The sequence below is a fragment of the Panulirus ornatus genome, chromosome 43, assembly GCF_036320965.1.
Source record: "Panulirus ornatus isolate Po-2019 chromosome 43, ASM3632096v1, whole genome shotgun sequence".
NCBI lineage: Eukaryota > Metazoa > Arthropoda > Malacostraca > Decapoda > Palinuridae > Panulirus > Panulirus ornatus.
The window spans coordinates 13,553,512-13,577,815 of NC_092266.1; the positions used below are offsets into that span (position 1 = coordinate 13,553,512).

General features: G+C 50.8%; 2 protein-coding genes across 2 annotated transcripts in view; both read right to left on the bottom strand.

The window, feature by feature from the left end:
- Positions 1-5,945: 5,945 nt before the first annotated feature.
- LOC139762333 (uncharacterized) lies at positions 5,946-18,178 on the bottom strand. The gene is made up of 2 exons (XM_071686991.1): positions 18,050-18,178; positions 5,946-12,622 (listed from the first exon to the last, which is right to left on the bottom strand). The coding sequence occupies exons 1-2, from the start codon at positions 18,135-18,137 to the stop codon at positions 11,421-11,423; spliced, it is 1,290 nt and encodes a 429-aa protein (XP_071543092.1). The 5' UTR covers positions 18,138-18,178; the 3' UTR covers positions 5,946-11,420.
- Positions 18,179-20,324: 2,146 nt separating this feature from the next.
- Positions 20,325-24,304, bottom strand: part of LOC139762270 (opsin-5-like) — a 38,097-nt gene continuing 34,117 nt past the window's right edge. Inside the window, exons 6-7 of the mRNA XM_071686864.1 lie at positions 22,892-23,137; positions 20,325-20,374 (exon numbers count right to left, since the gene is read on the bottom strand). Coding sequence (XP_071542965.1) covers positions 20,325-20,374; positions 22,892-23,137 — 296 coding nt within the window. The remainder of the gene's footprint in view (positions 20,375-22,891; positions 23,138-24,304) is intronic.

Genomic DNA, 24,304 nt, shown 5'->3' on the forward strand with positions numbered 1-24,304 from the left:
TTCCAGTTGCACCTCTCAGCATATTAACATCCAAAAGTCTCTCTTTCGCGCGCCTATCAATTAACACGTAATCCAATAACGGTCTCTGGCCATCTCTCCTACTTACATATTTATACTTATGTATATCTCTCTTTTTAAAGCAGGTATTCCGAATCACCAGTCCTTTTTCATCACATAAATCTACAAGCTCTTCACCATTTCCATTTACAACACTGAACACCCCATGTATACCAATTATTCCCTCTACTGCCACATTACTCACCTTTGCATTCAAATGACCCATCACTATAACCCGGTCTCGTGCATCAAAACCACTAACACACTCGTTCAGCTGCTCCCAAAACACTTGCCTCTCATAATCTCTCTTCTCATGCCCAGGTGCATATGCACCAATAATCACCCATCTCTCTCCATCAACTTTCAGTTTTACCCATATCAATCTAGAATTTACTTTCTTACACTCTATCACATACTCCCACCACTCCTGTTTCAGGGGTAGTGCTACTCCTTCCCTTAAACTTGTCCTCTCACTATCCCCTGACTTTACTCCCAAGACCTTCCCAAACCACTCTTCCCCTTTACCCTTGAGCTTCGTTCCACTCAGAGCCAAAATATCCAGGTTCCTTTCCTCAAGCATACTACCTATCTCTCCTTTTTTCTCATATTGGTTACATCCACACACATTTAGACACCCCAATCTGAGCCTTCGAGGAGGATGAGCACTCCCCGCGTGACTCCTTCTTGTTTCCACTTTTAGAAAGTTAAAATACAAGGAGGGGAGGGTTTCTAGCCCCCCGCTCCCGTCCCCTTTAGTCGCCTTCTACGACACGTGAGGAATGCGTGGGAAGTATTCTTTCTCCCCTATCCCCAGGGATATATATATATATATATATATATATATATATATATATATATATATATATATATATACAAACGTTCATATTCATACGTGCTCGCTTTCATCCATTCACGGAGCTACCTCGCACAACAGGAAGCAGCATCGCCACAGCTGCGTCAGCGAGGTAGCTCCATTTTCTATGAGCGAAAATCATTGATACTTTGAGACACACACTCACATAAATAGCCCTGGTTCTTGGAACTTCCACTTTATACGAGGGAAAGTTGATTGTTAGAAAACAAATACGAATCGATTTCATATAGACCCGGTTGAAGAGCTCTTGAGACGCAAGGATACTCACCCTCGCTTCTTGCGCTGCACTTCTCACACTCGCCTATTCCTGCCAGACACACACTCATCCGAACTTCCTCGTCTCACCCCCACCACTTACATCTAGTTTGGTAACTTCTCACCAGCAATGACAGAGCCTCACACATACACATACTTTCTCGACAATTTACTTCCCTAAGATTCATATCCTCAACAGCACTCTCCCTCACATAGATCTCACCACACATTCACACACACACACCCTGAGTAGCCATCACCCTTCACCAACAATCTCTCTCACACAGTTCTCACCAACACACACCCTCAGTCACCATCACACTTCACAGAGCCATAACACTCATACCCTCAATTTGTATTCATACCTCATTCTCCATCCCACCTCAATAGACTGTGTGTGCGTGTGTGTCATATCAATAAATGTCTTTTTTTCATTGTCTGGTATTTCTTGAATCCTTTCTTTGGCTACACTGTTAGCCTTACATACACAGACACGCACACACACACACACACACACACACACACACACACACACACACACACACACTAACACACATACACACACAGAGAGACACGCAGACACACAGACAAACACGGACACACACAGACACACACGGACACACACAGACACACACGGGGAGAGGCACTGCTGTTTGGGGGCCACTGTGGTACTCACGAACACTGAGGCGTGGCACTTACAGATATTGGTATGCCTTCACGAACACTAAGGAGTGGTACTTGCGTACATCAACGGGAGACACTCACGTGCACTAAGGAAGATCCTGCCTTCTGTGCTTACAAGGGCATCGTCTTCGCCTTCGTCGGTATGTTTACACCCATCATGGCTATCTTGTAACTCAGATAAAATCTCTAGGTCGACTCCATACGAAGGTTCTAGTCTACTCCACGTTCAGATCTTAAGGTAGACAAAGTCGTCCTCACAATGGTGTCCTCTTAGATCTGCCTAAGACCTCCTTCAACGCCTCCCCCCCCCCTCTCTCTCTTTCCACGTATTGGGGTGGGTTGCTCACCCCCCTCCCCCCCTTTCACGTCTCAGTCCTTCCCCGTTTCCTTGAAGCACCAACCTGACATTTCCTATCGCCTTCCTTATCACAAACTCGATCTCTCCCAACACGCAGTAATATCGGAGCTGCTTAGGAGAATCCCCTCATGTTCCGTAGAGGCTTTACATAGCTTCATTTTTTCTTTCATGCTTTCGTCGTTTATATCTTTCCTCGAAACTTATGATCTTTTTACGTGGCCAAATGTTTTCCCAGCCTCCAAAAAAAAAAGAAAAAAAAGAGGGACTTAGAGAGGGATTTTGTTGGGGTTGCTCAAAGGTTAGGGGCGCAGAGATACGACTTATAACACGAAGCAGATTCGTAGGGCATCTTATTCAAGGGCTTGGAGGAAGGCCTGCACGTGGAGAGCTTGGAGGAGGTCCTGCGCGTGGAGAGCTTGGAGGAGGGCCTGCACGTGGAGAGCTTGGAGGAGGGCCTGCACGTGGAGAGCTTGGAGGAGGGCCTGCACGTGGAGAGCTTGGAGGAGGGCCTGCATGTGGAGAACTGGGAGGAGGACCCGCACGTGTAGAGCTTAGAGGAGAACCTGCATGTGGAAAGCTTGGAGGAGGACCTGCACGTGGAGAGCTTGGAGGAGGGCCTGCATGTGGAGAACTGGGAGGAGGACCCGCACGTGTAGAGCTTGGAGAAGAACCTGCACGTGGAGAGCTTGGAGGAGGACCCGCACGTGGAGAGCTTGGAGGAGGACCCGCACGTGGAGAGCTTGGAGGAGAACCTGCACTAGGTCACTGGAGAGGGTCTTCCAGGAGCGGCGGTCGTCGCCGGGGAGACAATTCAAAGCAGCTATTGAACGTTAGGGGGGGGAGGGAGGAGGGGGAGGGGTGAGCCAGACCCTCGTCATCTGCCGCTGAAACTTTGTAACTAATTAGTCTGCTCTGCCGAGACCCGTCCCACCTGACCTGGTCACTGACTACACTTTTTCCCCGCCGCATCTTACCCGTCGGGATCAACTGCATCTTACTTTCTTGAGCAAGACGGGGCGACCCTTGAGCAAGACGGGGCGACCCTTGGACAAGACAGGGCGACCCTTGAGCAAGACTGGGCGACCCTTGAGCAAGACGGTGCGACCCTTGAGCAAGACGGGGCGACCCTTGAGCAAGACGGGGCGACCCTTGAGCAAGACGGTGCGACCCTTGAGCAAGACGGGGCGAACCTTGAGCAAGACGGTGCGACCCTTGAGCAAGACGGGGCGACCCTTGAGCAAGACGGGGCGACCCTTGAGCAAGACGGTGCGACCCTTGAGCAAGACGGTGCGACCCTTGGGCAAGACGGTGCGACCCTTGAGCAAGACGGTGCGACCCTTGGGCAAGACGGTGCGACCCTTGAGCAAGACGGGGCGACCCTTGAGCAAGACGGGGCGACCCTTGAGCAAGACGGGACGACCCTTGAGCAAGACGGGGCGACCCTTGAGCAAGACGGGGCGACCCTTGAGCAAGACGGGGCGACCCTTGAGCAAGACGGGGCGACCCTTGAGCAAGACGGTGCGACCCTTGAGCAAGACGGGGCGACCCTTGAGCAAGACGGTGCGACCCTTGAGCAAGACGGGAAGACCCTTGGGCAAGACGGTGCGACCCTTGAGCAAGACGGGGCGAACCTTGAGCAAGACGGTGCGACCCTTGAGCAAGACGGGACGACCCTTGAGCAAGACGGGGCGACCCTTGAGCAAGACGGGGCGACCCTTGAGCAAGACGGTGCGACCCTTGAGCAAGACGGGGCGACCCTTGAGCAAGACGGGACGACCCTTGAGCAAGACGGGGCGACCCTTGAGCAAGACGGGGCGACCCTTGAGCAAGACGGGGCGACCCTTGAGCAAGACGGTGCGACCCTTGAGCAAGACGGGGCGACCCTTGAGCAAGACGGGGCGACCCTTGAGCAAGACGGGGCGACCCTTGAGCAAGACGGTGCGACCCTTGAGCAAGACGGGACGACCCTTGAGCAAGACGGAGCGACCCTTGAGCAAGACGGGGCTACCCTTGAGCAAGACGGGGCTACCCTTGAGCAAGACGGGGCGACCCTTGAGCAAGACGGGGCGACCCTTGAGCAAGACGGGGCTACCCTTGAGCAAGACGGTGCGACCCTTGAGCAAGACAGGGCAACCCTTGAGCAAGACGGGGCGACCCTTGAGCAAGACGGGGCTACCCTTGAGCAAGACGGGGCGACCCTGGGGCGTGATAGCTGGGCTAGTGTTAGAAACCTTAAAGGATAGTTCAGAGGTGGTCACTCCAAAAAAAAAAAAAAAAGTTCCAACACATTGTTGAAAATGTTTGGCTTATTGTTTAGCACCGATTCAGTTTAATGTGCCTCTATTCAACACAGAAAGAGCCCATTTTCTATGTCGTTTAATTCTTAATGCCTTCTCTTTTTTTTTTGTCCATTTCTCCAGATGGAACTTTGTCTTTGTTGCCACTTGTTCCGTGGCGGTAAGGAGATATTTCCTATTACGTAATGATGATCCTTGGCCAAGGGAACCGCTCCTCCTAAGGCCCTCGAGAACCCACCTCAGACTAAGATGTGAAAGGAAAATGGAGGCAGTATTGTTAAAGACTGTTGAATGTGGTAGATGATAAGGAGACGGATGTGGTATGCTTTGGACGAGGGCAGAATGAAAGGCTCAAGGCTAATGGTGCGTTGGAGCAGTAAAACAAAAGGTTAACAGTGTCTTAGACTTCATAGCTACGGCATTTGAATCCAAGCCTCAGCAACGAAACCACAATCTTTATAGTTCATTTATGAGTCCCTACTCTCAATTCTATGTTCAATTTTGTGCTTAAAAAACAAACAAAAGATGCTATATAGAACAGAGCAGTGCCTCGATCTAGCATGAGAGTCAAATGCTTTCAAAGTCTTCAGGACGTCGCCGTTCTAACTAACTTAGAAAATAGAAAATCAAGAAGTCATCTGATGCAGGTGTTCAAAATGATACGAAGGCTCTGGCCATCTAGGTCTTAAAGCAGCTATCCTTAAGGCTACGCCACGCATGGTAATGAAGACGAACTCATGGGTTTGAGAAACGCTTCATTTCAAATGAGACGAAGCACTTGAGCACTTTTCTATCTTCAACATAATGGTCACACGAGGAGCGGATAACCAGTCAAAGCTTGGGAGTTTGAACATGAGAAATACCACACTTTAGCCTTCAAGAACAATGCATTTTGTGCCTCCGTGTATGTACAAGGTTTGCATATATACCTTCTTCATGTGCCTCTGTCCTCTGCTCTGCTCTCTCCACACAGACACAAGCAGTCTGGAAAGGATGCCAATGAGGTCCAAGCATTTGCATCCCTTTGTACAGTGTTTGTTGCGTATACTGGATACCTTAGGAGGTAGGATTCCATTCCTAGATGCTGTGTGTGTGTGTGTGTGTTGTGTGTGTGTGTGTGTGTGTGTGTGTGTTGTGTGTGTGTGTGTGTGTGTGTGTGTTTGCATCACCCTGGAATACTTCCTTTGTTATGATCCTCCCGCTGAGGTGGACATACTCGTATATCATATACAAGATATGCGAGTATATCATACATCAGTCACGAGTACAATACTTTATTTTGCTTTTACGTTTGAGGCTCCAGTCGGTGTATCTGATTTCCAATGGTTACCCATTTCCTGTTTTCTGTAAGGAAGAAAATGCTCAAGTCACCTTTAACTATCGTAGAATTGTAGGGTTGAAAGAAAACGCGTATGTTTTCATCAGTTTATGTAGAACACTTCTCACAACAGTAAAATATGTCATACACATTTTTTTTTTCAGATAAGCTTGACACCATATTCATTAAGAAAATATATTTTCTTAATTAGCAATAGTTTACTAAGCGTCAGGGGAGAGATAGATAGATAGATAGATAGATAGAGATAGATAGATAGATAGATAGAGAGAGAGAGAGAGAGAGAGAGAGAGAGAGAGAGAGAGAGAGAGAGAGAGAGAGAGAGAGAGAGAGAGAGAGAGAGAGAGAGAGAGAGAGAGAGAGAGACTCCCTCTCTCTGCGTTCCTGGAGCCAGCCAGTGCCTCCCCAACAGGGAGGGACAGTGGCCACACACATCAGCAGGAACCAGTGGGGAAATATGTCTTGAGCCACCTCACGAAAATTCTATGAAAATACAACAGGTTTTATCTTTAGGTTATAGATTAAAACAAATCAACAACAATGGTTACCTCTTCTCTTGTGGGGAGGGCAAAGAAACAGATGATTACCCTCCATCAATGGAGTTACAATCTTACATTGTTTCTATTTGCCTTAGATTTATCAATACACATTTGTTGATCATCTGTCACTCTTGGTATAGTCAAAGTTGTCTGTCTGCCGTTCGCCACGTCTCTGACACGGTTTACATAATCACTGTACACCACGTGAGGTCCAAATCCCTCATGCCTGCTTCCATGGAGTGGCCTTACAGCCAGCCTCTCCCTCCTCATCACGTGGATGATGACGCCCATTTCTAACGCTGGAGATACGAGAGAGGTCATCATCAAGAGGCAAGACCCACGTCCCTGTCGATTTGGAGGAGGAGAGGTTTGTCCTGTGGCAGATGTGGACACTGACCACACTTACACTGACGAGCTTCGTCCAGAACTCAGTTGATGAAGATGTTAGGATGACTATCTGAACCACAGTGACGGACCAGGAACCACTGACTGGTGTAACTGACCTAAACTGGTTGTTGCTCCCACGCTTTTGGTCCAGTCTCATCCACGATGGTCGAGAATGTCCGGGTAAATGATAGGTATAGTAACCTTAGGTTCAGTATCGTTTGGGGTGGGTGAAAATATAGAAGCACACAAGAGGTCATAGGTAACTTGATATGGTCTGAGGTGGTCAAGGGTTCTCCATAGGCCTCACTACACATCGGACCCTCTACTGTGCAGTCCCGACTCGCAGGGCAGGTCTCTGGTCCCCGAACTAGTGAGGGAACACAATTACCATCGAACTAAGTAAGCGAACACAGAGGGTAAGATCGGTAGTGTACAATACGGGTCATATATACAGCTTACGATGTTACCCTGGAGGCTCACTCTGGTCAAGGCTGTTTGAGGTACCGGAAATGGAAAACGGCGAGACTTGACAAATGAGCAAAGAAAAGACGGCGTGAGTTTTCAAATTGGCGAAGAGAAAACGACGTGAATTTTCAGACTAGCTAAGAGAAAACGACGCGAGTATTCAAACAGCAGAGAAAGAAGATTGAATTTTCAAACTGGCACAAAGAAAACTGTCGACATGAGACCTATGGAACTTTTCCAGCTGGCAGGAGGAGCTCCCACAGTGGCTTTCTCAGCACCGACGCGGACGCTGACCTCGAGTCCAACACGAAACTGAAACATTTTCCCCCAGAACAATTTTTCCCCTACTCCAACTCCCACACAGGTGCTTCTCTTACCCTGAAACCTGAACAACTGCTTTTGTTTGCTTGACGGAAGCACCGACGGTGCTCAGAAAGGCGTCGACAATGGAGGCCAAAGAACCTGGGTTATATCCCGGGCGGTGGGACGTAAGTACAGCAGCTGTTGCACCCCTGGGATCTTCACAAGTGATCATCGTCGTCTTATATAATGATGTCCCAAGGAACAAATCGTCTGTCGACAGTAGAATATGTATATACACAACAGAGTTACGGATTATGTGTCTAAACGTGTAAAGAAATGATGTTACATATGGAGATAATTCTGTACAAAAGGTTATTTATCTCCTCCACTGTTTCAGCGAGTGATCTGTAACAGATATTTGACTAATTAAGCGAATCTCATCTCAATTGGTTTGGCCAGATGAGTTGTTTCATCTTCGTATTGAAACCTCATCAAGGACCTGCGGGCTGTAGCTGAGACAGAGCCACGTAAAAGCTAATATATACAAGTGGTTCAGGGCAAGGCACTCCACCCTTACTGGCGCACAGCCAGAGGCACAAGGTCATGAGCATCATGCACAATGCCATTAGGCTTGAATATGAAGGGGTAACACATGTGGTAGAGATCACTGACTCCGGGTGGTTAAATGGGCACATCTTGATACTGTGGTGGGGTAGGAGGGTGAAGGAGCAACTACATACCATAATGGTGACATGAAGCAGTACAGTATTACGCTGCAAGCTTGAACCCAGGCTTCTTAAAAGAAGATCATCAAACTGCCCCAGGGATACAGTTGTGGACATCAATTTGCCAGTGGGATAGCTGTGGACATCAACAAACTCCCTTGAGTACAGTTGTGGACATTAATTTGCTAGTGGGACAGCTGTGGACATCAACAAACTCCCTTGAGTACAGTTGTGGACATCAATTTGCCAGTGGGACAGTGGTGGACATCATCAAACTACCAGGAGAACAGATGTGGACACAAGACTCCAAGAAGTCCTTCAGTATGGGATCACGTACCAACTGTAAGGTATTCACTTCTTTACGTGACGAAGACGAGACATCTACTGACTCTGAGGTCCAGGCGGCGCCGAAGGATGACTGAATCACTTGCGGGAACAACACGAAGGCCGTAAGTACGTATGGACGGACTCACTGACAAGATTCAACAAAGGAATGTCTTCGTACAAGAGGCAGAAAACCTTCAAGAAATAAGAGAGAATCACAAAATCAACTCGTCTCAGACCCCACCAACCAACCAGCCACAGACACAATGTGGTTCGTAGGCTCAGTTCCTCAGCACAAAGTAAGTGTTCAAGTCCCAAATACGCTACTCCTCATTCCATACTCTCACACACACATCAATACAGACGCATACCGTGTCGCTTCACGTCCTTCCTCTTACTGTAGATAATGTCTGTCATTTCTTCGCAGCGGCTGAATATCTGTAACGTGTTCCTCTGCCTTACTGCTGGGTTGATGTTTGCATGATTACGTCTCTGGAGGAGTCAGTCTTACGTCATCAATGGCAAGTTTTACTAGGTTCTTTATGTCCTTTCCCTGGCGCTACTTTACCTACGGAGCAGCGAAGGTGTCCACAAACATATCCTGGGAAGATCGGACAAAGAAAACTAACTGAATTTTTTTTTTTACAAAAACAGAGATATAGTGAGTGGTGCATATTTGTCTTGATGATTTGGTTAATTCATGTTTCTTGAAAGATAATCTTTCGAAGCATATGCCACTGTATTTCATGTCCATGATATTTTCTAACTCAATTTCATTACTATTTTTTTTCACGTTATTTTACGTTAAATATTTGAGATTTCTATTTTTCCTATTTCATTTTTCTTTCCACTAAAAGACATAGTGAAACTTTATACGAGAACAAGTGTTCTCTTCTGGATGGCTCGCCTCAATAACAGACGTAGAGTTACAGCTTCGGTGGGAAGGTAGCCACACAGTGTCCTGGCTGCTCTAATACAGACATTCAGAAAAAAAAAAAAAACACAAGCTAAAATTGCGTACTTTCGCTTCGATCGCACGTCAGACGTATTGCTACGAAGGTGACAGATCGCACGTCAGACGTATTGCTAACGAAGGCGACAGATCGCACGACAGACGTATTGTTACGAAGGCGACAGATCGCACGACAGACGTATTGTTACGAGGGTGACAGATCGCACGACAGACGTATTGTTACGAAGGTGACAGATCGCACGACAGACGTATTGTTAACGAAGTTGACTGCGGTTATGGGCATGAGGAGAAGCATAACACTTTGCCATGATCGATGTATATATATATATATATATATATATATATATATATATATATATATATATATATATATATATATATATATATATATATATATATATATATATATATATATATATATATGTGTGTGTGTGTGTGTGTGTGTGTGTGTGTGTTTTATGACTCTGTGTGCTTGAGGTTAGACCGGGAGTGAGGAGGTAACTTTGGCGAGGCTGTATCATTGTTAACTGAAGATCTCAGTCTTGTCAAAGAATTTCTCGCTTCAGAGGGGGTCCTTCCTGTCCCTGCTAATGAGCGCAGCGCAGCCTTAGGCTGCAGGAGCCCCGTGGGTAAGAGGTCCTTGGATATGACTCCAGGACCCCTTTGTCTCAGAGATCCTGGGATTGTACGATTTTATATATAAGTATATATATATATATATATATATATATATATATATATATATATATATATATATATATATATATATATATATATATATATATATATATATATATATTCCTCACTGTCGACATCCTAGGATGGTCACGGGACATTTCCCTGGGACCACCAGCCTCCTAGGACGGGTCACGTGACACTCCCCCTGGTATTGAGACAAAAGCCTTTGTTTACGTCTTTCATCATTCCACTTTGTCCCTCTTTTGTGACGACCTGACGCCGCGGGTCCCCTGCTGACCTGAGGTTACGGGTCATCTGCTGCTATTGTCTCGTTCTTTCTCTTGATGAATATCATAATTAACCAGCATTTCCCGCCCCACCACACACACACACACACACACACACACACACACACACACACACACACACACACACACACACACACACACACACACACACACACACTTCGTTAAACGACGGCAGTGACGTGGTACTGTTGTGACCACGTCACAGGTAATGGGGTGGTTAGTGTGGGTCAAAGGCAGTTGGAACCTGACTGCAGCTTGCAACGAAGACCTCAACATTCTCTCACTGTGAGATCAAACTCTCTTATCTGTGTATCAACTTTCAAAGTTCCTCGCATGTGGCACAGATCACTGAAGGTCCATTTATCTCTTCTAGAAAAGCCTTTTTATATATTGTAATTGGAATTCGTATAATCGTCCTCTTATGGAAGAATTCATTATAGATTTAACCGAAATTCTCGTCTTCTTTAGTTCCTGAGGAAAGGAAAACGGAATATTCACGCATCATATCATTTTGTTAGTCATGTTTGTATTCCTGGATTCAGCTTCTGCATGACGCGCTAAGATTAGGTCAGATCGAGCCATCCAACAGGTCACGGGTCGTCGAGACGTGTAACTGGTCAGCTTGAGGGAATGGACGTGTGACATATGAATGAAAGGTGTGGTAAGGTCATATGACGACGTGAGCTTGTAGAGAGTGACATGACATGATGAGTGTTGGGTCAGCCTCGTTCACACATAGAAGGTCCTCCTTGCATCAGCGGCCTCATTCATCTACCTCGAGTAGCAGTTGGGGACAGACCTCCCGACCTGTGAGGACCAGATGCTGAACGAGGACTGAACCCTTGCAGTAGAGGCTACTACCTTCGAACGGTAGGTCGGGCTGGTCGGGTGAGTGGGCCAACTGCCGGGGCTTCCGAAGGAGGCAGAGCCTCTCTCTTGGTCGACGTTGGTGTGTCGGATGACGACGGCGAAGACTCTTGTGTGGGAGTTGCTGCTGGAGATGATGCTGTTGACGCTACGTGAACGGTGGGAGTTGATGGCATAGGTGACACATCATTTGTTGACGGTGTTCTTACTACTGTCTGTTGTCCTGTTTCTGGGACAGATCTGGGAAAGTCATTCGTTGTCGTGGTCACCGTTGACACCAGGTCTTCCGTTGATGCGTTCACTGTTGCTTCACAGTTTTCCTCCAAGGTCGACGTTTGTGAGAGATTATAAGATAACGACACAGCTGGTGGTGTAAACACTCTCGTCGAGGTGGTTGACCTTGCCTGAAGTTCCTCCGCTGGACTGAGTCTGTCGTCACTTTGAAATTCTTCTGGCGAGACGTTACTCCCTCCAGGTTCTGCTGAAGGGGAGGTATCGGCCTCAGACTGCTCTGAAACTGCGTCCGATGATGGCGATTCGAGGAATTTCGTGAAAGGAGAGATATCTGTGATAAGTTCACTTGGTGAGACTACTGTTGTCACCCTCATGGTCACCAGCAGTGGGATCATATTTGGTTGAAAGTCTTGAATACCTCCTGGGGACGAGAACGACCCTTCATCGTCCCTCAGGAAGGAGACGCAGGCATCAACTCTGCTGCAGCTGTCTGGAGATCTCCCACCCACTGAAATACTCTCTACCATTTCTTCAATATTTTGCGGCTCTGTGTTTGAGGGTTTAGCCGACTGGTGGCCCTGGCTGCCGGTGAACGAGAGTCTCTGATGACCCTTCTGGTCGGGGAAGTGATACAAAGGATGGATATCATCACACGAAAATGACTTTAGCTGTCCAGTGGAAGGAAGAGACCATCCAGCAGCTTGGTCTGGAACCTCATCAGCTTCGCTTGACTGTCCTTCACCATCGGTCTGGTCATGCGAGGAGCCAGGGACACAGTGGGGAGCATCACGACAGTCCTGGAGTGTGTGGTTGTGGTGGTGTGAGGAGGTGAGTGGCGGGTGGTCGGTGACAGCCTGCAGGTCTGGTGTGTGGTTGGTTCTATCGAGAACTTCGAGTGGTAGGTCCTCCTCCGTGGCGCTCGACTCTCTCGGAACTCTCGACATCACTGAAGTTGACTCTGTCGGAGGAAGGAACAGAAATTTGTTATAAGATCGTAGATCAAAGCCAATAAAAGTATGGGAGGTATCAGAAAGTATGATGGTGGAAAGAAAATAAATTTCTCAATTAAAATGGAGTCCTATGTCCAATGCCTTCTGCAGAAGACCACAGATAAACTTTCGTCTGGTCATACGACACATTGAAGAGTCTCGTCTTCCTAATTTCTATATTCAAGTTATTCTAAGTTAATCCCATTTTCTGTGCTTCTTCGCGACGAACTCGCACAGTCCTCGACCATGAAGCCACTGTCGTACTTACTGTGCCATCGACACATCTAGTGAACATTCAAGCCAAAATAGTAATTCATTAGATTCATTACGAACAAAAAGAGAGGTTTTACTACACTTTGTCGACGGCTTGGCAATTAATTTTCTGTCTCCAAGGTACATACAACCCCATCTGTATCGTGTGACTTAAGTTTGCCAGGTAATCTTTGATGCGGAACTAAAAATCGCATCCTTTATAAACACCTAAGAAAAAAAAGAAAAGAAAATAATTTCAACCACTCTACTTCCATCACCACCACCACCATACTGTGTCGATGTTGCCTAGTTTAAGAGGGAAATTCAAAATGAAGTGGGTCGCATCAAATTCCATGGGTACCTTGACAAACGACATAGTATGTATGCAAAGTGATGAGGTTGGAACACAGCGAAAGAAAGACTTTATCAACAAGGAGAAATGCTGCTGGAACCTATGTATGAGAGGGACTTGGTAATCGATACTACTCCTAACCTAGAAGCACTATAAAGGAGAGGACCTTTCTGTTGGTAAATATCAGGATTACATTTGAATACAAGAATAAGGAAATATTTAACAAACTAATTACAGCGTACGTTAGACCAAAGCTAGAATATACTTCACAAGTATACAGAAGTCCTCCAGCAATATCAAAGTTGTGGATGAATGGAGTAAGATGTGATGAAACTACGAATGGCGACAAAATACAAAAGTTCAAAAACTTGTATTAACACAAAGAATGGTTAAGAGATGGGGCCCCCCACAAATGTAGAACTTCCTCCCCGTACACTACACATCAGGTAACAACACATAACTGTGTTTTCACTATGTGATTAAGTCCAGTAACTGCTGGGAGAGAAGTCGTGTGGCTGCTGGAATAGGTGAGGTTTGGCTATTGAGAGGGCATGTGACGACTGGAATAGATGCCGTGTGGCTGTTGAAAGATAGGGAATGTGGCTGCTGGGAGAGGTGTCATGTTGCTTTTGGAAGACTAGGTATGTGGCTGCTGGAACAGTTGCGGTGTGACTGCTGGAACTGTTGCGGTGTGGCTGCTGGAACAGGTGCGGTGTGGCTGCTGGAACAGGTGCGGTGTGGCTGCTGGGACAGGTGCAGTGTGGGTGCTGGAACAGGTGCGGTGTGGCTGCTGGAACAGGTGCGGTGTGGCTGCTGGAACAGGTACAGTGTGGGTGCTGGAACAGGTGCGGTGTGGCTGCTGGAACAGGTACAGTGTGGGTGCTGGAACAGGTGCGGTGTGGCTGCTGGAACAGTTGCGGTGTGGCTGCTGGAACAGGTGCGGTGTGGCTGCTGGAACAGTTGCGGTGTGGCTGCTGGAACAGGTGCGGTGTGGCTGCTGGGACAGGTGCGGTGTGGCTCCTGGAACAGGTGCGGTGTGGCTGCTGGAACAGGTGCGGTGTGGCTGCTGGAACAGGTGCGGTGTGGCTGTTGGAACAGATACGGTGTGGCTGCTGGAACAGGTACAGTGTGGGTGCTGGAACAGTTGCGGTGTGGCTGTTGGAAACGAGGGCATGTGACTCCTGGAAAACGTGTCATCTCGCTATTTCAAGAGGACTCATGTGGCTGTATTGTCATATGACATCTGGATAAGAAGCCGTGTGGTTGCTGGAATAGAAGTCCTGTAGCTACCTGGACAGGATGTGTAAAACCTTTGATAGAAAAATGAAAAATGAATATAAAGGCTTTCTGGAAAGTAAACCATGTGGCCGCTGGAACTGTTAGAGGCTTTGAGAATCCCCAGGAGGAAGGATTTAGAGCCTTCAGAAAATGAATTGCGACAAGAAAGTACGAAAGCCAAGAGACGGCTGGAAGAATTATTGTCGTCTCAGTTAGCTGGAAGCCTGGAAGCCACTAGGGCTGATAGAAGGAACAGCTGTAAAGCACTAATGGGACGAAAGTTCTCAGGTGATGATGAGAAAAGTTTCGCAGCTGCTGTGAGGAATGTTGTGAGGTTGTAATGAGAAGATTTGTGAGGATCTGCCACCCAGACCTTGGTAAACACAAAACGAGATGTAAGGGTGTTATGCAACATCTCTAAAGCTTTAAGAGACAAATTTGAGATAGTTATAAGTGATGAGTCTTGGCAGTGAGAGTGAGAAGTCTCAGTCTGTCGCCCTGAGATTTCTTGAAAAATGATTAAACAAAAGTTTAGCAGCTGTGGAAAAGGTTAGACGCCATTGTATGTAGTCAAGGGCGAAGTGCCTCATGCAGCTCACTTCGCCTATTCTAGGAGCTCCTGTGGGTTCACAAACTGAGGCTCAAGGACTGTCGGAGGACAGTTGTTGTAATAGAATGTAGAATGCAGTAGCATGTAAGCCAATTGAGGAGACCTGTAGGACCAAGACGGTATATCATATAGCACTGATATGATCCTGCTTGGAAGGGACAACTTTGTATCTAAACAAGGCTGGAATGACACGATTAGACAGAGCACCAGATGCAAAAACAAATTCAAGTATTTGACGGAAATAAGTGAAGTGCAGCGTAATCAGAAGCCGACATGGTTTCCTTATCAAAGGATCCTCAGGGGCTTGCTGGAAAGAGCCCAAAGGAAAAATGACGAAAATCAACACCAGAATTAGTAAAAATGAGGTACGAAGAGAGAGAGAGAGAGAGAGAGAGAGAGAGAGAGAGAGAGAGAGAGAGAGAGAGAGAGAGAGAGAGAGAGAGAGAGAGAGAGAGAGAGAGAGAGAGAGAGAATGGAAGCCTTCGGCGTACCCAAACTGGAAGAGAGAAGAGTTGGATGGTAGACAAGATAAACGCGTACAGATTTCTAAGAGATAGACATGACATTAAAAAACATTTTTTTCGTAACGAAATGAAAGACTAGAACAAAGAAACACATGCCGGGGCAAAGGTCAAGAGTACGGAGGGATGCTGAAATCGTGTTCTTTGCAGCGAATGGAACAATGGAAGCGGAAATGATTCACAGGGCGGGTGAGTAGGCAAAGATTCTGGGAGCGCTGAAGAATGTGTGGAAATAGAGAACGTTATTTGGCAGAGCAAAAATGGGTGTGTTTGAACGAATTGTAGTTTCAACAATATCATATGGTTGCGCGGCATTGGCTATAGATAGGGTTGTACGGAGGAGGGTGGATGTGTTGGAAAAGAAATGTTTGAGGACAATATGTGGTATGAGGTGGTTTGATCGAGTAAGAAATGAAAGGATGAGAGAGATGTGTGGTAATATATATATATATATATATATATATATATATATATATATATATATATATATATATATATATATATATATATATATATATATATATATATATATATATATATATATATATACCTGAGTGCGGGAGTGGGCGTGGGACAGCGGGCGTGGAATAGAGACAGCAGGAGTGGGAAGGATACAGCAGGAGTGGGAAGGGGAAAGCAGGAGTGGGAAGGAGACAGCTGGAATGAGATAGTAGACGCAGGAGGCAAACGACAAGACGTAGAACACACACACACACACACACACACACACACACACACACACACACACACAGGTGTAATATAGACGGTCTGTGAACAAAGACATCATCAGCTGACCAGGACGGAGGTGTGATGGCTTTGTCTGTCACTCGCCAACGTCTGTTGTCTGGCTGGGATAGGGAGCTCCTCACAGGGATTCACAACGTTCCCTCCCTAATCAACCCTTCAGTGAGAATCGTTCACGATCGATTATCCATTGTCTGGCCGTTGGCTCCTCTGGTGTTCGGGCGTTGGTCTGTTATCTGTTGACAAGTCTCTGGTTCAGATATCGTGTGATTCTTGAGCGCTTATCACACATTTGTATCTTTCGTCTTTCTCTTACATTGGGCCTCGACAGATTACCTGGCTTTACCTTATTTTTCGACATTATTTCATATGTATATATATATATATATATATATATATATATATATATATATATATATATATATATACGACACGCAGAGAATACGTGGGAAGTATTCTTTCTCCCCTATCCCCTATCCCCAGTCGTAGAAGGCGACTAAAAGGGGAGGAGCGGGGGGCTGGAAATCCTCCCCTCTCGTTTTTTTTTTTTTTTTTTTTTCAAAAGAAGGAACAGAGAAGGGGGCCAGGTGAGGATATTCCCTCAAAGGACCCAGTCCTCTGTTCTTAACGCTACCTTGCTAATGCGGGAAATGGCGAATAGTTTGAAAGAAAGAAATATATATATATATATATATATATATATATATATATATATATATATATATATATATATATATATATATATATATATATATATATATACATATGGAGCGCAGCAGGAACACCACAGTAGGTGTTATAACATTAAATGATCATGTTGATAATGATAAAGATAAACCAAATATCTCTGACACACTCACTTCCATATTTCGTCTCGTTTTCGTCGAGTTCCGAGGGAAACGGTGAGAGTCTGCCACCTTTCCATTTAAATGCTTTCAAGACGATTTCGAAAACTTTTATGTTGTTGTTGAAAAAAAATGATGTAACAACGAATTTAAAAAAGTTTTCCCCCGAGACATAAACGCGCGCTGACGGAAGCTAGATCTAGTCTCACATCCGAGTGAGAGAGAGAGAGAGAGAGAGAGAGAGAGAGAGAGAGAGAGAGAGAGAGAGAGAGAGAGAGAGAGAGAGAGAGAGAGAGAGAGAGAGAGAGAGAGAGGCCAGCCACTATATCGGCTACGATGAGGAGGCACGAGCTATGTGTTTCATAACCCCGGCCTGACCTGGTGACCCACAACCCCGGCCTGACCTGGTGACCCACAACCCTTCAGGACCTGGTGACCCACAACCCCGGCCTGACCTGGTGACCCACAACCCTGGCAGGACCTGGTGAACCCACAACCCTGGCAGGACCTGGTGACCCACAACCCTGGCAGGACCTGGTGAACCCACAACCCTGGCAGGACCTGGTGAACCCACAACCCTGGCAGGACCTGGTGAACCCACAACCCTTTAGGACCTGGTGACCCACAACCCTTCAGGACCTGGTGACACCACAACCCTGGCAGGACCTGGTGAACCCACAACCCTGCAGGACCTGGTGACCCACAACCCTGCAGGACCTGGTGAACCCACAACCCTTCAGGACCTGGTGACCCACAACCCTGGCAGGACCTGACCTCCGACAGTAGGCACTCACCTGGCGGGTCCTGGTGCTGGTGAGGGTGATCCTGCCTTGGTGGGCAGCAGAGCAGAGGACCCAGGCGCTCCTGCAGGATCCCCATCATCTCACTCCTGCCGGGGAAGTACCAGGAAGGCACTGTTAATGAGGGTCACTTCACACCTCTCATATCACCACGCAGTCACCCGGCATATAAATGCAATACAAATTCATATGTTAGAACAAGGGAGACTAAGTAAGCGTTTGTATTCATATCTGAAGGCAATTTGTATTAGCTATGGACCACACTTAGATTTAAAGATACACTTATAAAATAGTAGTATAACCTAAACATATACCAGAAGCTGTGGCAAACGTGTTTACGTATTCAAAAGTAAGTTCAGTAAACACAGTACGAAGCTCAGGGAGTGGGTGATGTACCGAGCTCAGGGAGTGGGGGATGTACCAAGCACAGGGAGTGGGGGCTGTACCGAGCACAGGGAATGGGGGAATGTACCAAGCACAGGGAGTGGGGGCTGTACCAAGCACAGGGAGTGGGGGCTGTACCGAGCACAGGGAGTCGGGGATGTATACTCTAACCATGGTTCTTGTGATCTTGCATCTTTCGGAGAACTGTTCACTGTTTGCTTCATTAATCTGGTTTAAAGAAGAAGAACTGTAAGCAACTCACCATTTGCTCATCTTTCACTGATGGAGAAAGCTAAGATCTCTCTTTCAAGACTTCCTCTATAACTCTACTCGCTTAATTCTGGCACCACTTTGTTCCCCTCCTCTGGACCTTCTCTATTAGTTCTTTGTCCTTCTTTAAGTGCGGTGACCAAACGTGAGAAGTATATTCTAAGTTTTGGCCTTAAGTAGGATGTGAGTGGTTTGCTGAATTTTACCTTATCCATAAACAGAAATGCAGTTCTATTATTTGCCATCAGACAATTTGTCTCCTATGATTATTATTTACATAATGTGGGACTTTGGCGACGGATCAGCGACATAGTCAACTCTCAAGTGTCTCAAAATCACAGATTACATCAAATTATTTCTTGCATTGGTCTACATTAATTTCATTAATAAAGCATCAGATTTCAACTTTGGAGGTTGTCTAGATCCCCCTTGTAAGCTGATGCAATCCTGTTTAGCAGGATCTGTCCAACTAAACCTTATTGAATTCGAGTGAGCTATTTTCTTTTTTTTTTCTTTATTGAGACGGATCGCTTAAGTCAGCTTACGTCAAATCAACTCTTGAATTGACTCGCACATTTACTGGAAATGAGCTCCTCAAATCGTCCTTCGTACTGAGATACTGGGTGATGGTCTCCAAGTGTCGGTTTGAGATCTATCTATTCCTCTATATCGGTATGTGGGTCATTTGATGTCAGGGAACATCCTGCGTCTGTCTCGAAGATAATTTCTCTTCTTCGAAAATAGACAAGTGCAACTGGTCTTGCGGTTGGTTCGCGATCTGAAAGGGGATGTGTGGAGATGGAGGAGAAGGGGGGGGGGGGGGGGTTATCTCTATAGATGATTACATGTGTCATTCTTATATTCTTCGCCCTTCACCTGGATTCTGTTCGTATGAGAGACATAGTCTGTCGAGACGACGCAGCCCCACGACACGACCTTTCCTTGGCTGTATCGTGTTTTCTTATGGACTTCAAAGAAGATCCCTCGTCCTTGACGGACCCTAATAGCCATTTCATGGGATCCCCTAGAGAGCTAATGGAAATTTCGGGGAAAAAATTTCTTTACCTTCATTCGCTTTGAGTGAATGCTTCTCACCACTAATTGGCCTTCTTTCGGGGTCAGATGTCCTTAGGGAAGAAGTGTTTGCTCGTGGCAGAAATAAGCGTAAATCTGGGGCGATTTTCCTGTGCTTCAGAAGGATGTTCTTAACCCTTTCACATGTAGTCGGGGACTGGTTCAGCTATACAGCTGGGCAGGTGGAGGAAGATGTGGTGTGCATATGAACGTGCTTTTGAAATCGTGATCGTATGATGACCGAGGATGAAACCTGTGTGTTGAGCTGGTTGAAGCTAGTTACCCATCTCAAGGTCTGCTCCAGCTGCCTCCTGTGTGGTAGAGCAGAGTGCACTTGGGAGGGCGTCCAGTTGCCCATAGAGTGGTTGAGCGATGGTGGTAAGAGAGACGGGAAGTCTTCGGTAGTGTATCTAAGACCCGAAGCGTATTATCAGGCAGTACCAGAAGTCTTTAAAACTCCTTAGCGAGACAAGTCTAATAGTATCAAGACTCCCTTTACAGCGGGTTCAGTGGTTTAGGGACTTATAGTTGCGCGCCAGATTTACTGGTCTTCATACTTCGATGCAAAAGACTTCTCGGAAGTCTTAAGCGCTGCTTTGCAAAGAGTTTTAATGGTTTCAAAAGACTTACTGCACGAGAGTTACTCTTGGATCATTGACGCATTCCAAGAAAGCTTTAGGACTTAGGCATCAGGGATCGGCTTCGAACTTCCTTGCTTAAAACACTAATTCAGTTTCCCCCTTGGGACTTATAGTTCTGCAGGCGTGATCGTACAAGCAGGCTTTGCCCTCCCCACGCCCGGCTTTGCCCTCCCCACGCCCGGCTTTGCCCTCCCCACGCCCGGCTTTGCCCTCCCCACGCCCGGCTTTGCCCTCCCCACGCCCGGCTTTGCCCTCCCCACGCCCGGCTTTGCCCTCCCCACGCCCGGCTTTGCCCTCCCCACGCCCGGCTTTGCCCTCCCCACGCCCGGCTTTGCCCTCCCCACGCCCGGCTTTGCCCTCCCCACGCCCGGCTTTGCCCTCCCCACGCCCGGCTTTGCCCTCCCCACGCCCGGCTTTGCCCTCCCCACGCCCGGCTTTGCCCTCCCCACGCCCGGCTTTGCCCTCCCCACGCCCGGCTTTGCCCTCCCCACGCCCGGCTTTGCCCTCCCCACGCCCGGCTTTGCCCTCCCCACGCCCGGCTTTGCCCTCCCCACGCCCGGCTTTGCCCTCCCCACGCCCGGCTTTGCCCTCCCCACGCCCGGCTTTGCCCTCCCCACGCCCGGCTTTGCCCTCCCCACGCCCGGCTTTGCCCTCCCCACGCCCGGCTTTGCCCTCCCCACGCCCGGCTTTGCCCTCCCCACGCCCGGCTTTGCCCTCCCCACGCCCGGCTTTGCCCTCCCCACGCCCGGCTTTGCCCTCCCCACGCCCGGCTTTGCCCTCCCCACGCCCGGCTTTGCCCTCCCCACGCCCGGCTTTGCCCTCCCCACGCCCGGCTTTGCCCTCCCCACGCCCGGCTTTGCCCTCCCCACGCCCGGCTTTGCCCTCCCCACGCCCGGCTTTGCCCTCCCCACGCCCGGCTTTGCCCTCCCCACGCCCGGCTTTGCCCTCCCCACGCCCGGCTTTGCCCTCCCCACGCCCGGCTTTGCCCTCCCCACGCCCGGCTTTGCCCTCCCCACGCCCGGCTTTGCCCTCCCCACGCCCGGCTTTGCCCTCCCCACGCCCGGCTTTGCCCTCCCCACGCCCGGCTTTGCCCTCCCCACGCCCGGCTTTGCCCTCCCCACGCCCGGCTTTGCCCTCCCCACGCCCGGCTTTGCCCTCCCCACGCCCGGCTTTGCCCTCCCCACGCCCGGCTTTGCCCTCCCCACGCCCGGCTTTGCCCTCCCCACGCCCGGCTTTGCCCTCCCCACGCCCGGCTTTGCCCTCCCCACGCCCGGCTTTGCCCTCCCCACGCCCGGCTTTGCCCTCCCCACGCCCGGCTTTGCCCTCCCCACGCCCGGCTTTGCCCTCCCCACGCCCGGCTTTGCCCTCCCCACGCCCGGCTTTGCCCTCCCCACGCCCGGCTTTGCCCTCCCCACGCCCGGCTTTGCCCTCCCCACGCCCGGCTTTGCCCTCCCCACGCCCGGCTTTGCCCTCCCCACGCCCGGCTTTGCCCTCCCCACGCCCGGCTTTGCCCTCCCCACGCCCGGCTTTGCCCTCCCCACGCCCGGCTTTGCCCTCCCCACGCCCGGCTTTGCCCTCCCCACGCCCGGCTTTGCCCTCCCCACGCCCGGCTTTGCCCTCCCCACGCCCGGCTTTGCCCTCCCCACGCCCGGCTTTGCCCTCCCCACGCCCGGCTTTGCCCTCCCCACGCCCGGCTTTGCCCTCCCCACGCCCGGCTTTGCCCTCCCCACGCCCGGCTTTGCCCTCCCCACGCCCGGCTTTGCCCTCCCCACGCCCGGCTTTGCCCTCCCCACGCCCGGCTTTGCCCTCCCCACGCCCGGCTTTGCCCTCCCCACGCCCGGCTTTGCCCTCCCCACGCCCGGCTTTGCCCTCCCCACGCCCGGCTTTGCCCTCCCCACGCCCGGCTTTGCCCTCCCCACGCCCGGCTTTGCCCTCCCCACGCCCGGCTTTGCCCTCCCCACGCCCGGCTTTGCCCTCCCCACGCCCGGCTTTGCCCTCCCCACGCCCGGCTTTGCCCTCCCCACGCCCGGCTTTGCCCTCCCCACGCCCGGCTTTGCCCTCCCCACGCCCGGCTTTGCCCTCCCCACGCCCGGCTTTGCCCTCCCCACGCCCGGCTTTGCCCTCCCCACGCCCGGCTTTGCCCTCCCCACGCCCGGCTTTGCCCTCCCCACGCCCGGCTTTGCCCTCCCCACGCCCGGCTTTGCCCTCCCCACGCCCGGCTTTGCCCTCCCCACGCCCGGCTTTGCCCTCCCCACGCCCGGCTTTGCCCTCCCCACGCCCGGCTTTGCCCTCCCCACGCCCGGCTTTGCCCTCCCCACGCCCGGCTTTGCCCTCCCCACGCCCGGCTTTGCCCTCCCCACGCCCGGCTTTGCCCTCCCCACGCCCGGCTTTGCCCTCCCCACGCCCGGCTTTGCCCTCCCCACGCCCGGCTTTGCCCTCCCCACGCCCGGCTTTGCCCTCCCCACGCCCGGTCTTGTCCTCCCCACGTCAGACCTCGCCCTCCACACGCCAGGCCTTGCCCTCCCCGTGGGACTCACCAGGGTGATCTGCAGCTCGGATGGCCCTTGGGAGGTGGCGCTCCTCTTGCTGATGATGAGCTTCTTGCGTCGGTTGCGGTGCACCAGCAGCAGGATCTTGGTGTAGCACCAGATCATGACCAGCGACGGCAGCGCCACCACCAGCATCACCACCAGCAGGATGTACACACGAGCAGCTGTGGGGCGGCAGGAAGGTGCGGGTGGCAGGGGTAGCAGGCAGGCGAGGGTGGCAGCAGGGGCGGGTGACAGGAGCAGCAGGCAGGCGCGGGTGGCAGCAGGGGCGGGTGACAGGAACAGCAGGCAGGCGCGGGTGGCAGCAGGGGCGGGTGACAGGAGGAGCAGGCAGGCGCGGGTGGCAGCAGGGACGGGTGACAGGAGCAGCAGGCAGGCGCGGGTGGCAGCAGGGGCGGGTGACAGGAACAGCAGGCAGGCGCGGGTGGCAGCAGGGGCGGGTGACAGGAACAGCAGGCAGGCGCGGGTGGCAGCAGGGGCGGGTGACAGGAACAGCAGGCAGGCGCGGGTGGCAGCAGGGGCGGGTGACAGGAGCAGCAGGCAGGCGCGGGTGGCAGCAGGGGCGGGTGACAGGAGCAGCAGGCAGGCGCGGGTGGCAGCAGGGGCGGGTGACAGGAACAGCAGGCAGGCGCGGGTGGCAGCAGGGGCGGGTGACAGGAACAGCAGGCAGGCGCGGGTGGCAGCAGGGGCGGGTGACAGGAGCAGCAGGCAGGCGCGGGTGGCAGCAGGGGCGGGTGACAGGAACAGCAGGCAGGCGCGGGTGGCAGCAGGGGCGGGTGACAGGAACAGCAGGCAGGCGCGGGTGGCAGCAGGGGCGGGTGACAGGAGCAGCAGGCAGGCGCGGGTGGCAGCAGGGGCGGGTGACAGGAGCAGCAGGCAGGCGCGGGTGGCAGCAGGGGCGGGTGACAGGAGCAGCAGGCAGGCGCGGGTGGCAGCAGGGGCGGGTGACAGGAACAGCAGGCAGGCGCGGGTGGCAGCAGGGGCGGGTGACAGGAGCAGCAGGCAGGCGCGGGTGGCAGCAGGGGCGGGTGACAGGAGCAGCAGGCAGGCGCGGGTGGCAGCAGGGGCGGGTGACAGGAGCAGCAGGCAGGCGCGGGTGGCAGCAGGGGCGGGTGACAGGAACAGCAGGCAGGCGCGGGTGGCAGCAGGGGCGGGTGACAGGAACAGCAGGCAGGCGCGGGTGGCAGCAGGGGCGGGTGACAGGAGCAGCAGGCAGGCGCGGGTGGCAGCAGGGGCGGGTGACAGGAACAGCAGGCAGGCGCGGGTGGCAGCAGGGGCGGGTGACAGGAGCAGCAGGCAGGCGCGGGTGGCAGCAGGGGCGGGTGACAGGA

What these genes read in the sequence shown, in the direction of transcription:
- LOC139762333 (XM_071686991.1), bottom strand. Translation starts at nt 18,137, where the DNA reads ATGATGGGGATCCTGCAGGAGCGCCTGGGTCCTCTGCTCTGCTGCCCA. An exon ending in CCAGCACCAGGACCCGCCAG is followed by an intron (nt 12,623 to 18,049) that starts GTGAGTGCCTAC and finishes TTCCTCCGACAG; the next exon opens with AGTCAACTTCAGTGATGTCG.